General features: G+C 56.3%; 1 protein-coding gene across 1 annotated transcript in view; it reads right to left on the reverse strand.

The window, feature by feature from the left end:
- Positions 1-206: 206 nt before the first annotated feature.
- LOC133276204 (fibrillin-2-like) overlaps positions 207-13,982 on the reverse strand; it is a 95,535-nt gene continuing 81,759 nt past the window's right edge. The window contains exons 43-66 of the mRNA XM_061466816.1: positions 13,421-13,492; positions 13,108-13,233; positions 12,543-12,668; positions 11,681-11,806; positions 11,339-11,455; positions 10,996-11,124; positions 10,223-10,342; positions 9,293-9,418; positions 9,072-9,224; positions 8,586-8,651; positions 8,216-8,341; positions 7,924-8,043; positions 7,417-7,539; positions 7,022-7,153; positions 6,318-6,443; positions 5,888-6,094; positions 5,129-5,254; positions 4,093-4,215; positions 3,449-3,565; positions 3,117-3,245; positions 2,380-2,499; positions 1,818-2,049; positions 1,376-1,544; positions 207-761 (exon numbers count right to left, since the gene is read on the reverse strand). Coding sequence (XP_061322800.1) covers positions 387-761; positions 1,376-1,544; positions 1,818-2,049; positions 2,380-2,499; positions 3,117-3,245; positions 3,449-3,565; positions 4,093-4,215; positions 5,129-5,254; positions 5,888-6,094; positions 6,318-6,443; positions 7,022-7,153; positions 7,417-7,539; positions 7,924-8,043; positions 8,216-8,341; positions 8,586-8,651; positions 9,072-9,224; positions 9,293-9,418; positions 10,223-10,342; positions 10,996-11,124; positions 11,339-11,455; positions 11,681-11,806; positions 12,543-12,668; positions 13,108-13,233; positions 13,421-13,492 — 3,386 coding nt within the window. The 3' untranslated portion in view covers positions 207-386. The remainder of the gene's footprint in view (positions 762-1,375; positions 1,545-1,817; positions 2,050-2,379; positions 2,500-3,116; positions 3,246-3,448; positions 3,566-4,092; positions 4,216-5,128; positions 5,255-5,887; positions 6,095-6,317; positions 6,444-7,021; positions 7,154-7,416; positions 7,540-7,923; positions 8,044-8,215; positions 8,342-8,585; positions 8,652-9,071; positions 9,225-9,292; positions 9,419-10,222; positions 10,343-10,995; positions 11,125-11,338; positions 11,456-11,680; positions 11,807-12,542; positions 12,669-13,107; positions 13,234-13,420; positions 13,493-13,982) is intronic.

Below are 13,982 nucleotides of genomic sequence, written 5' to 3' on the forward strand. Positions count from 1 at the left end.
TGCCAGCTCAGACTAACACAGTGCCTTGGTTAAAGGAGACAGGCAAGAGCTGAGCAGAGGACTGGGGGCCCCGCTGCCAAGGTCTGAGCCTTTGGCGCAGGTTGCCCGAGCTCGTGTGTGGCATGGCTTGGTTTGGACTCAAGTCACTTGGTTTGGACTCAAGTCACTTGGTTTGGACTCAAGTCACTTGGTTTGGACTCAAGCGGAGTTATCCCTGCATGGCCAAGGTGAGTGCTGAGCCCAGAGGGACGTTTCCCATCAGTTGCACAGTGCAGTGGGGGGAGACGGTGGCAGGGGGTGCAGTGAGAGAGGAGGCAGTTGTTTCCAGAGGTGGATGGCAAGGCGAAGGACTGGACTGTCGGTTGGGCGGGTGGATCTCATGGATGTTAGTAGAGCTGGAGCTGAAGCTTCATCCTCAGTGCCTGGCCCAGCTCCCCTGCTAAGTAGTTGAGGTGGTTCTTGGCCTCTAGTTTCTGCAGTTCCCTCTTGCGGTACAGGGGCACGCTCACGATCTCCAGCAGGTAGGTGCCCGGCAGGATCTTCTTGCGGCCGAGGTGCAGGAAGCTGAGCCCCTCCTTTTGGTGGATGCGGAAGTAGCCATCCTCATTCCCGTGGGAGATGAGATACCGCACGCGGTTCTCCAGCGGCTCCACAGCCGGCAGGAGCTCCAGGATGTGCTCCTTGTGAGCCAGGTCAGAGAGGTTCAGCATCATGGACAGAGGAGCATCCACGTCCATGCTGGCCAAGTTCACAGTGTGATCCTTCGGGAGGAACCAGGCATGTTACTTACAGATACCAAGAAAGGCTCCTGGCCAGGTGAAGGAGGACTTGATTTAGAGGAGTTCTGCCTCATAGAATCAGACTGGATTGGGCTGAAGGGCCCATAATGACCTCCCGATCCAATCCATCCTGCCCAGGCCTGTGAATTCCTTAGGGGAGCCTTAGGCAGAACTTCCCTCTAAGGACTAACCTGTTATTTATAGTGATGGGTCCAGTCTGGAGTGAGTAAGTGCTCGACACTCCTCTACAGCCCTATGGGAACTTCTCCCCTGTTCCCTTGCAAGAAAGCACGTGTGTTTTGTTCCTTGGTTGCATTCATCTCCAGACATTTGTGGTCAAACCACACAAGTGCATCTCACTTAAGAGCGCCCTGACCTTCGCTAATGCGTTGTGAAGGACCTTGTGTTTCTGCAGGGCTTCTGGACTCAGTGGCACTCACAACCACCCAAGCACCCAGCACAGGCAGATGTAGAGCTCCATAGGAGCTCCATAGGAACGGGTACAAATGCACGGGACCTACCCCAGGCAGTTATCCCCCTGAGTGCCCCAGCTCTTCCCTTGCTCCACCCCATGCAGGATGCCATGAATTTCTCACCTGGTGCTTCTCAGTGCCATTGATACTGCGTCGCTGCCGACCCCTCTTGGGGTAGCCATTTATCTTGCACTCATAGCAGGTTTCAGGGGAGAGCAGGTTGTCCTCATCCTCTTCTTGGGGGGCAGGAAGGTAGGAACCCTTCCCAAAACCCAAGCCAGAAATGCAGTGTCTGGTGGCAGAAGAGCAGAGAGCCCCATCTCAGATTTATGATTTAAGAAGGAAATCTTACCATTGCTCCCACAGGTTCTCCATGTGGCACCCAGAAACCCTTGAAGGATAGGATATAGGGTATAAGACACGGCTTGGACAGAATGACTTGAAATTGGATTGGTGGCAGAGAACAGAATTGTGGTGACTGAGCGTGTCTGGGGGTACCATGCACTTGGCAGCCTGCAGTATCCCCCAGGACCATACGGGGACTACATCCTGACTGCCCTCTTACCCTTGTCCTGCTCGGAAGTAGCCTCCAGGACATCCACAGAGGTAACCTCCATCAGTGTTGGAGCAGCCGTAACTGCAGGGGCTGCCGCCTGCTGAGCATTCATCCACGTCCTGGCACCCGCCAAAGGCTTGGTCAAAATCAAAGCCCGATGGACAGACGCACTTGAAGCTTCCCAGAGTGTTGTAGCAGGAGGCAGAGCCGCAGGCAGTGGGGCTGGAGCACTCGTTTTCATCTGTACCCAAAGACAGAATGAGTCAGAAACTCACTGCGCTGCTGGTGCTTCCCCACCCCATATGGCCAAGGACGTGTGCCCATGGCCATTGCTGAGCTGACAGTGAGCTCCCTTATGAAGAGAACAGCATCATAGAATGGCTTGGGTTGGAAAGGACCTTCAAAGCTCATCCAGTCCAACCCCTCTGCAATGAGCAGGGGCATCTTCAACTGGACCACGTTGCCCAGAACCACATTGTCCAAGGGTGGCTGGAGAGGGACTTGGGGTTTCAGTGCCCTCTATCCCCCATCCCACAGCTACGGGCCACAAGAGCCCCCATCCCGCACTCACCTACACACTGGTTCCACTGGTAGTGCTGCACGTAGCCCTGTGGGCAGCCGCAGCGGTACCCCCCGAGCACGTTCTGGCACCCATGCTGGCACCGGTGGTTTCCATCACACTCGTCCACATCTGCAGCAACGGAACCCAGACGGGGGTGAGACAAACTCTGCCTGACTCATGGGCAGCACTGGGGGCACAGGGACCATGTGCACATGGTATGGGCCTGGCAGCCAGTGCCCCTGAGGGTGCGCAGGTGGGTTCTTCTGCCTAATTCTGCCTCTGCAGCTTGCAATCGAATGATACCCACAGCCCCCAGGCCCACATCCATCCCCTTGCAGCCCCTGCTTAGATGTTCTGGCCTTAAGATTCTGTTAACTTTGATTCTGTTACCAGATCTACTCTGCATCATCCTGCCTGTGCTGGTTTGTGCAGGCTTTTCTTTAGCATAGCACATAGTGGGGTTTGGCCAGCATGAGATCTCCCCTGACGAGCTACAGGACCATTCCTTTCCCAGCTTTGGCTGCTATGGCTGCAGCACTGAGACCTTCCTCTACTTGTCCTCCAAGCAGGTCAGACACTGACCTCTTATTTGCACCAAGAAGCATTCCTTTTGCAAATCCCATGTGGATTTCTGGTGCCCCACAGTAAGGAGCAGTCCCTCCTGGCTGGACTGCGCTGCCTTAGAGAGTGTGAATGAACAAGGGGTTCTTCCACATGGACCATGCCTGTCAGAGACACAGACCCACCTTCGCAGTTGACTCCAGAGCTGTCCAGGGAGAATCCTTTCTGGCACTCGCAGTTGTAGCTGCCTGGCGTGTTCAGGCACTGGCCCTTGGCTCCACACAGAGAGGGCTGAGCCGTGCACTCGTTATTGTCTGCAAAACACAGGGGACCACTTGTAAGCCCGTCCCCAGGGCTGGGGCTGTGCACAGCTCTGCAGGCAGCCACCTCCCATCATGGAGCTTAGCAAGGGCTGAGCAGCAGCAGATGCACATCCCCAAGGCCAGCTGGAGAGAGGCAGTGCTCTGGAGCTGCGGGGCTGGAAAGGCTCCCCTGTGTTTAAAGCTACCCAACTCACCGATGCAGGATGAGTGGTGCTGAGTGAAGCCTGGGGGGCATTTGCAGTTGAATCCTCCGATAACGTTCACACAGAGGAACTGGCAGTTGTGCTGCTTGGTGGAACATTCATCCAAGTCTGAAGCAACAAGGGCAAGAGCACGCGTCTCAATTTATCTTAGTGAGAAAGCTTCGTGCTCTGAGTCTGTGACGCCTGCATGGACATGGTGATGCCCTGTGGGCCTGGGCAGACCATGACCTGACCTGGACCAGCCTCAGCAACAACACCCACAAGGTTCTTACATGCAAACCACAGCGTGCCTCTCCCCACCTCATACACAGACACGTTTAGAAGATGCAGAGATTCATCTCTGCTTATCCTGTAATCCCCAGATCCCAGGGCCTCCTGCATTCTTAGGGCACCCTCCTCCTCACAGCCTGGCTGCCAGCACCAGGAGGAGCCCTGACAGCGACAGGCACAGCCCACGGTGATGACACAGGTCTGTGGAAGGATGAAACCCTAATGCATCCATCCACAAGGTCCAGCAAGGCAGCTTTTCCCATATCCAGCCTTGTCCTGTGGCTGAACAGCAGGACCTGACTGGTCTGTTAACCAGCTCTTGCCACCCCCCTCAGCTGCCATCTTGCCTTCTCCTGGATGAATACCTTTGCAGATCTTCCCATCTTCTTGCAGAATGTACCCTCGAGGGCAGGAGCACTGGTAGCTGCCTTCTGTGTTCTTGCAAATGAAATTACACGGCTTAGGGGACTGGTTGCACTCATCCAAATCTAGACTCGGGAGACAAGATACATCAGCATCCACGGGTTGTGTTGCTGGACTCTGCCCCCACCACCCCTTGGACCATTCAGTCTACCAACAGGCTCCTGGACACATGGCAATCCCAGGTTTCATGGCCCCACATAACCAAGTGGTCAGATGTCCCTATGATTCTGGCATTTCCTGCCCCAGATAAATGCAGAGTGATTGCATAGGTATGCAGGTGATATGCATGGATAAAGCAGGTGAGCAGAGACAAGGGCTTGGAGGGAAGACTTCAGTTTGAGCCAGCACAACAAATCTAGGAGATTTCCTGCAGGAAAAGAGCTGGATCAGCTCCCTGCTCAGACATGGGGTGCTGTGTGACCTGGTGGATCTGAGTGACACCTTTCCCAGGCTGAAGAGATGGGGAGATGCTCCTTTTGAGTACTGGGAACATCAGGGATAGGGCCAGCCCTCTAAGTCTGCAGCTTTGTCACCTCTGCTCATCAGAGTTAAGGAGTTAAACAGCACACAAAGTCAGGCTGAGAACACTGGGGCTGTTCAGCCTGGAGAGGAGAAGCTGCGTGGAGTCCTCAGAGCAGCTTCCAGGGTCTGAAGGGGGCTACAAGGATGCTGGAGAGGGGCTCTGCATCAGGGACTGTAGGCATAGAACAAGGGGTGATGGGTTCAGACTGAAACAGGGGAAGTTCAGGTTGGAGATAAGGAAGGAGTTCTGCCCTGTGAGGGTGCTGAGGTCCTGGAATAGGTTGCCAAAGGAGTGGTGGATGCTCCATCCCCAGCAGTGAGAGCCGGTCCTGGGCAGGGGATGTGTGTGTGTGTGTGTCTGCTTCAGGACCCTCTGTCTGCATGCTGAAAGTAGGGGTGGAAGCCGCCTAAGGCCAAGGGCTGTCCGGAGACTTGGGTTTCCCTCTCCCAGCTCACCCACACAGGCGGTGCCGGTGATGTCGGCGGTGTAGCCCAGCCTGCAGTGGCAGCGGAAGGAGCCGATGCTGTTGATGCACTGTCCATTCCTGCAGAGGTTGGGCAGCACCTTGCACTCATCGATGTCTGCAGAAGGGAGGAAAGGACCTCTTAGTGATGGTGCTGCCTCTGCCACCGTGCTCCTGTGCCAGGGGAGATCAGACTCTCCCAGGGAGCCAGAGAATATGGTCAGGGGGATGAAGGGCCTGGAGCCCAAGTGTGATGGGGCACAGCTGAGGGACCTGGGGGGGTCCAATGGAGAAGAGAAGGCTCAGGGGGAACCTGATGGCTCCCTACAAGTGCCTGACAGGAGGATGGAGCCAGGAGGGGCTGGGCTCTGCTCCCAAGGAACAAGGGATGGGACAAGAGGAACCGGCCTCAAGCTGCACCAGGGCAGGTTTAGATGGAGCTGAGGAACAATTCCTGCCCCAGAGGGTGCTCAGGCATTGGAACAGGCTGCCCAGGGCAGGGCTGCAGGCACCGGCCCTGCAAGTGTTCACAGTGTGGAGACGAGGCCTCAGTGCCATGGGGCAGGGGTGGCCTTGGCAGGGCTGGGAATGGTTGGACTGGATGGGCTTTAAGGTCTGTTCCAACCTGGCTGATTCTATGATTCCATGTAGGATAATGTCACAGAGGTTTCTTATCTGCTGCGGGCACTGTGTAGGTCTATCCCAGGGGAAGGCTGCCTGTACCCACATCTTTGCTTTTGCCCCAGCTCACCTCTGCCATCAGTGGAGTACCCTGGCCCATGAGGACACATTTTCTTGTACTGGGCAGTTCCGGGAAGGGGGCAGAGCTCGCACTGGGGGCCCCAGCTGCGCCCACTGTTGCAGCAGCACTCAGATTTGGTGACCAGGTTGCGGTTGGTGGAAGACATCTGGCACATGGTTTGCAGTACTTCAGTGAAGCAGAATCCTTGGCGGGTGTCTGGGTAGAAAGAGTGAGGATACAAGGTCAGGATGTGAGTCAGGGTCACCTCCAGGGATAACCGAGCAGCTGGTCCACCCTGTGCCAGCCCCAGCACAGAGGGTAGCGTGGTTTGGGTACTGCTAAAGGCAAACCTCAACAACTTTCTGCTCAGAAACACATGAAAAGCATCATTTGCTACTACAGAGAGGCTGCTCAAGCCCCACCAGGACCTGGTAATTACCAATACACTCTGTGCCAGAGGGGCTGACTTCAAAACCTTCATTGCAGTCACAGCGGTAGCTTCCCACCGTGTTGATGCAGCGGCCGTTGGGGCAGATCCCAGGCTTGGTGCGACACTCGTTCTCATCTGGGAAGGAAGGAGCCACAAAGAGGTGAGGCACAGGGCAAATTCCAGCTTCCCAGGAGCCCCGTGCTTGGAACACCCTCCCATAGACCTGGAGGCCAAGTTCTACATCCTTGGGGAGCTGAGGAACACGTCCACCTGCTCTGGACCTCTCCCAGAGCAGTGTGGCTTTGGGTGAGAACCCAGCATCCCTGCTTTACATGTTCTCCACCTGCAAGTGGCCAAGCTGCTGGGCTAGGAGTGGAGCTGGGCTCGCTTTGCATTCCTGCTCTGCCTAACACTGTGCAGGTCTGGGCTGTCCAGTGCTGGCCCCTCCAAAACCTTGACACAGACCTGGAGAGACTCAATAGAAAGGCCACGTGGCACAATGTGCTGGAAGTGTATAGACCATAGGTCCAGGGGTGAACAGAGGCTTTGTGTGTGTAGGCATCTAATAGGACACCCAGGAAGTTCTGACACATGGGCAGCCCTGGGGAGGGGCTGTTTGACAGAAGGACATAAGATAAAGCTGCATGGGCAATGCCTAGAAGAAGACGGTCTCCAGCCTCACTGGGAATCCCTCCCATCCTGGTCCTCGGTACCTGTGCATCCCTCTCCATCGGGCCTGCGCTGCATCCCTGGCGGGCAGATGCACATGAAGGTGCCGATGAGGTTCTTGCACAGCATCCCTCGGGACTCGCAGTCGTGCAGTCCCTCTGCGCACTCATCCAGATCTGCAAGCGAGAACCTCGTGAGCCCGCGTTCAACCCGCCAGCGCAGGCAACTGGGAACTGAGTCCTTGCATCTGCACCGCTCCAGCAATCCCTTCTGCCTTGGTCCAGGCTGGCTGGCGCACAGCATGGGCAGCAAGGGAGGTGGGAGCACAAGCCCAGAGATGCCAGCTCAGAAATCGTCTGCACAGCACCAGAGCCCAACGAAGTGCAGGAGCTGGGGAGGGTGTGGGAGCCCCCCCGATGGGTGCAGAAGGGGATTTTACCTCTGCACATTCTTCTGTCTTCTCGCAGGGCGTATCCGGACGGGCACGTGCACTCATAGGAGCCAAAGGTGTTGATGCAGCGGAAGGCGCAGAGCAGAGGGTTCAGTGAGCACTCATTGATATCTGGGAGGCAGGAGAGAGGAGAGAGCTCCACTCTGTGCTCTCAGCAGTCAGCTGGGCAGGAACAGTGCAGGGGCTCCCCCCTCCCTGTGCATTCATCTCATGAGGACTCTGTGCCACCAAGGCTTCCTGCCATGGCCTTCAGCACTGACGGACACCTGGGGTCAGCAGCTTTGACAGGGTCCTTGCTGAGGCAGCTCCTGCATTTCAGCAGGTCCCCAGACCCCCTCTTGGGCTCCAGCCTCAGAGGAAGCTGAAGGGGACCAGTGCTGATGTGCACGCTGACGTGGAGATGAGCCCCAGCCATTGGAGGCTGACCTGCTGCTCGCCCAGGCAAGTGACCCAGTGTGCAATGGGGGCGAAGGGATTGCCCCACAGCAGCATTACCTTCACATGTCATCATAGGACCTGGCTCAAAGCCCTCGTCACAGGCGCACTCGAAGCCTCCCACCACGTTGGTGCAGGTGCCATTCCCACAGGGATTGCCAATGGAGCACTCATCAGTATCTGGAGGAAGGCAGGACCACATTAGGTAGATGAGTTAGGAAAGATGCAGGCTGATCTCGTAACCAGAGCACTCAAACAAGCCCAGCAAGCTTTAAGGCTTAAGGTCCTTTCCAACCCATTCCATGACTCTATGATAGAAGCAAGAGGAAGCAGGTGCTCCCCATGCACTTACCCACACAGTTGACTCCTGTGTAGTCCAGGTTGTACCCAAAGGGGCACTCGCAGCGGAAGGACCCATCAGTGTTGATGCAGGCCCCATTTATGCAGACACCCAGGTTCTCTGAGCACTCATTGACATCTAGAAGGAAAAGCAAGGCAATGAAGCCTCATGTGAGCACGTAGCAAGAAACATCCCTGTCCTCTCAGCACTGACCCTGCAATCCCAGATGCTTCCTCTCCAGAGCTTCAGTGAGCAGCCAGAGACCATGAGCCTGGGAGAGCACCCGGTCCTGTGTCCCTCCAACCACTGACATTCACCCTTGCTCTCCAGACAGCCTCTGGTTGCTTCCAGGCAGCCTCCCCATCCCTAGATCAGACCTTACCTTCTCGGGTGTCACCTGGGCCTGGGATAGCTCCATGGCCATATGGACACAGCTCCTGAAAGGCAACTGGAAGAAAGCAAGCAGAAAAGAGAGGTATCTTTGCAATTGAAATGTCATGTTGCTGGGCACCACTGAGAAGAGTCTGGCACCATCCTGCCGGCACCACCTTTGAGCTATTGATCTGCATCGATGAGATCCCCTCTCAGTCTGCTCTTCTTCAACCAACCAGGCCCATCTCCCACAACCTCTCCTCATCAGAGATGCTCCAGACCCCTGAGCATCCCTGTAGCCTCCACTGGACCCACTCCACTATGTCCAGAACTGGACATAGTCCCGTAAGGGCTCCTAGGTTGGAAGACAGTGTTCTCCAGATGGAGGAGCCCACTGTGCTCGTTGGCTTGCCCTTGCACACCTTCCCCACGCTCTGCACGTGTCAGAGCCACGCAGAGCCACGTCTGCCATGGAGCTGGCTCCCAGCACACCTACCATTCCCTTCCTGCGGGCACAGCTCACAAGGGTCTCCCCAGCCTTCTCCTGGCATCTTGCTGCAGCAACAGCGAGCCTTGGTGGTGTTGAAGGCCTTGGGGACAGAGCACTTCCCGTTGTCAAAGCGAGTGAAGCAGAAGCTCTGGCGGGTATCTGTGAGAGGATGGGTTATGCACAGCCCGTTGCAGACATCCGTTGCCCTCCCTTCCCACTGCACTCACCAAAGCACCGCCGGCCGTTGTCAGACAGCACGAAGCCTGGAGGACACACGCACTGGAAGCTGCCAGGGGTATTGGTGCACGTGCCAAAAAGGCAGATGTTGGGCTCCTCTTCACACTCGTTGATATCTGGGAGTATCAGGGACACACAGAGCAGCCAAAGGTGACTCCTTTCATCACTGCATTAAAGCCAGCTGTGAATCTGTGATGCGAAGCTTTGATGCCTGCAGGACATCATCCCAGCCCTGACCCCTAACCCTCCCTCAGGGCATATGGGGCAATGAAGAGGCCAGGGCACAGCAAAACCCCCAAGCCTCCTCTGTCATGGGAGCAGGCCTTGCCTTGCTCTGGGTCCAATTGTTTTCAGGAAGATAGCAGCCTTCCAGTATCGGAAGGGGGCCTAAAGGGATGCTGGGGAGGGACTCTTCATTAGGGACTGCAGTGATAGGACAAGGGGTAACGGGTTAAAACTGAAACAGGGGAAGTTTAGATTGGATATAAGGAGGAAATTCTTTCTTGTTAGGGAATGGGTTGCCCAGGGAGGTTGTGAATGCTCCATCCCTGGCAGTGTACAAGACCAGGTTGGACGAGGCCTTGGGTGAGATGGTTTAGTGTGAGGAGTCCTGCCCATGGCAGGGGGTTGGAACTGGATGATCTTAAGGTCCTTTCCAACCCTAACTATTCTATGATTCTATGATTAAGATATTTGGGGGTGGTGATGCCCCAGCCCGCTCAGGAAGAACAAGGTTGTTGTGGGAATAGTCCAAGGTCACTCCTCAGTGCCATGGGTTAGTGGTGGACTTGGCAGTCCTGGGGTCGAGGTTGGACTTGATGACCTTAAAGGGCTTTTCCAGCCTGGTGGTTTCCATGGCTCTATGAAGCAGAGGAGCACAAGCTGTGCTGCAAAGGGAGGAGGCACAGAGCCAACATTACCGATGCAGTTGTCGTTCTGCACCTCGTAGCCGGGGGGGCAGATACAGCGGAAGGAGCCCTCCAGGTTCTGGCAGGTACCTGGGGAGCAGGTCCCAGGCAGGCTCACACACTCGTTGATATCTGGAAAGGAGAGGAAACCACCAGGGATAGCATCTGACTAGCCCTGACTTCCCTCCAACCATCACCCCAACAGAGAATGATTGCTACTGCTGAGCCCAGGACACTCAGCATGGAGGGCTTGGGCTTGCCCTACATGCAGCTGCACCCTTCTCTTCCCAAAACATGGAGAGGAAGCAGATAAGACATTTTCCAGGGTGCTCCACCTCGTGTACCCTGGGAACATGGACTGAGCCCTGCAGGACCTGGTGCTGCAGGAGGCAGAGTGGTGGGCACAGAGTGCAACGTGCCTGTCTGTCCCCACAGCCCCTGGCTGCAGGGTAGCTCCCAAGGCATCCCTTGGTGCAGGGGCATGGATAGGACAACATTTCTCCTCACTGCCCACAAGTCTCAGGACATGGAAAGGGACTGCCTTGACTGTTCCCTGCATTGCTGGAAGGGAGATGCAAGCACAGTGAGGCTCAGTCCAGCTTTCCATGGGCAGTCAAATGACCAGGCTTTGGTTCTGGAGGACTTGAAGCCTTGCGAGTGGAGTTCTCAGCTGCCTCTAATGGGACCATCTTGGGGACCACATCTCACAGCACTGCTCAGTGCTAGCCACACCAGCATGCAGCAAAACCCCCAGAGGAGGGCCAGCCTGCTGCCTGGACACTCACCTACACAGTTCTTCCCATCAGGGGTCCGGTCATACCCCTCTTGGCAGAGGCACTGGAAGGAGCCGATGCTGTTGATGCACTGGCCGTTCCGACACACCTGCCCCACCAGGGATGAACACTCATCAATGTCTGTGGGAGGGAAATGAGAAGCACAATGGGAAGAGGGATGCGCATCGTGTGTCAGTCCTACACCTCTGACACATCCAACTACCCCTACAGCCACAGCCAGCTGACACCCAGAGCCGTTCCCTGTATGCCACTGTGCGACACCTCAGCTCCCCCCAGCCGCTGCCACGTTGACCCCAGTCAGCAATCCATGCAGCCAAGGTTTCATGCAGCTCACCCATGCAGTCGTTGTTGTGTGTTAGCTCGAAGCCAGGGAAGCAGAGGCAGTTGTAGGAGCCAACCGTGTTCTTGCAGGTCCCATTTCCACAGGGCTGCCGGTCACACTCATCAATATCTGCAGAGAGAAGGTCACAGCTCATTCAGGGGCTGGGTGAGCTGGGAGCCACTGCTCTGGGTGTGCAGATGGGGTCCAGGCAGCTACACAACACCCCTGTGCTTTCAGGGGCAGGCTGGGAGCCATGGGACAGCGTGGTCCTTGGCACTACCCAGCGGGTGCTGGATGGAGCTCACATCCACCCTGATCGGTGATTGCCAGCAGGGCTCTGGCAGCCCCACTGACCCATGCACATGGTCTGCTCCCCCGTGGCCTTGAAGCCGTTGTGGCAGATGCAGACGTAGCTGCCCTCGGTGTCCACGCAGTCCCCGTGGCTGCAGACGTTGGGGATCTCCTGGCATTCGTTGCGACCTAAAACAAAGCCAAACGGGCACCAGTGAGCAGAAGGGATGGAGCAGATGGGAAGAGCTGACACGCTGGTGGGCAGTGTGTCTGTGAGGAGCAGCGCAGCATAGCGGGGTCTCTGTGTCCTGAGAGGTGGCTTCACAGGAAACAAGATTTATGCACCGTGATCTCTAACAGAACAAGTATACATTGAGCTGGAGCAAATGGCCTCAACAGCCAGTTCCCAGAGACCTTTCCTCACCCCTCAGCAGCCCACAATCCCTGGGGGGGTTCCAGAAATAAAGGTATGCCATAATCTTTACTGCTCTTTACTGGGAGGGTGGTGAGACACTGGGACGGGCTGTCCAAAGAAGTGGTGAAAGCTCCATCCATGGCAGTGTTCAAGGCCAGGTTGGACAGAGCCTTGGGCGACATGGGCTAGGGTGACGTGTCCCTGCCTATGGCAGGGGGGTTGGAACTGAATGATCTTAAGGTCCTCTCCAACCCAAACCATTCTATGAGTCTATGATAATCACAGCACAGTCAGGCCATAGCCCAGAGGATTGACAAAAGACAAGGAACCCACACATGGCACTGGCACATCCTTCATCCTGTCCATAGGACATGGCACATCCTTCATCCTGTCCTTCCTCTGGTCCCCACATGGGGCTCTGTAAAGCCACCCGAAGAGCCTAGGCAGGGGTGTCAGCACCTCACACACGTGTCTCTGGATGGAATAGGTACCAAAGAGCTCCCATCTTACCCACGCAGGCTCCGCTAGGCGACAGCTTGTATCCGGTTGAGCATTCGCACCTGTAACTGCCCGGGATGTTGATGCAGTCGGCGTTGCGCTGGCAGAGGTTCTCCCCACTGCTGCACTCATCGATGTCTGCGGAGGAGAGCAGTGCAAACCCGGGCTGTGCACAGGGCCAAGCGCCAGCCACCGGCAGCCTGGCAGGGCTGGAGTGGCCCGGAGGAGTCAAGTGAGGGTTAAGCCTTGGTTTGGGCAAAGCAGGGGCAAGTTTCGAGCTTTCACTATTGCTCTGCAGGAAAATAATGGGAATTGCAGTTCTCTCTCAAAAGTTGGGAACACGTTTGCAAAGAACCCCCAGAAATGGAGAAAGGGAAATGCAGGCAGGAAAATGAATGGAAATCAGCACGTTTTGCCCAACCATTGATGTGGAAAACGACGACTTCAAGAAGGCTGAGAGCATGGAGACTCCTGTCCATGTCTGCCCACAGCCCTCACCCTGGTGCCCCATGGGCTGGGGAGATGCTAGTGCCCCACTGAGACCCCCCCTCTTGGGCATCCTTGGCTGCCCCGTTACCTTCACAGATGAGCAGGATGTTGTTGTAGCTGAATCCAATGGGACACTCGCACCTGAAGCTGCCAATCTGGTTGATGCAGACACCGTTGGTGCAGATAGCAGGGATCTCACTGCACTCATCAATATCTGCACACAGACAACACCTCTCAGCATCCCAGGGAGGAAAGCAGCCCCCAGAGCTGCTCTGTTTCCTTGTCTTGCCTCTGCTAAGGACTTCATTTACCAGGGGATGGGAAGGGAACAGACTCACAACCACTGTAGGAAGGAAGCAGAGGGGCAAAGGGCAGACCTGGCTCCCAGGGGCTCTACTCACCAATGGGCTTTCCTGTGTGGATGTCGATGATAAACCCAGGAGCCTGGTTCCCACACAGGATCTGGTACTCAGCTGGAAGAGGAACATCAAGGTCATGGCCATGCCTGGTGGGCAGAGCAGGGTGAGGCAAGGGACGAGACAGATAAGGGCCAACTAAGGCTGGAGTGATCAGAGAGGGGTCTGACAGGCAGGCGGCACACATCCTGTGCTCAGCTCTGGGCCCCTCACTACAAGAGAGACATTGAGGTGCTGGATGGGGGCAGAGAAGGGCACTGGAGCTGGTGCAGGGTCTGGAGCCCAAGTGTGATGGGGAAGGGCTGAGGGACCTGGGGGGGTCCAATGGAGAAGAGAAGGCTCAGGGGGGACCTGATGGCTCCCTACAAGTGCCTGACAGGAGGATGGAGCCAGGAGGGGCTGGGCTCTGCTCCCAAGGACCAAGGGATGGGACAAGAGGAACCGGCCTCAAGCTGCACCAGGGCAGGTTTAGATGGAGCTGAGGAACAATTCCTGCCCCAGAGGGTGCTCAGGCATTGGAACAGGCTGCCCAGGGCAGGGCTGCAGG

The sequence above is a fragment of the Pezoporus flaviventris genome, unplaced genomic scaffold (assembly GCF_033815535.1).
Source record: "Pezoporus flaviventris isolate CSIRO_AGI_PZ_B2104156 unplaced genomic scaffold, CSIRO_AGI_Pfla_v1 ptg000043l, whole genome shotgun sequence".
Classification (NCBI taxonomy): Eukaryota; Metazoa; Chordata; class Aves; order Psittaciformes; family Psittacidae; genus Pezoporus; species Pezoporus flaviventris.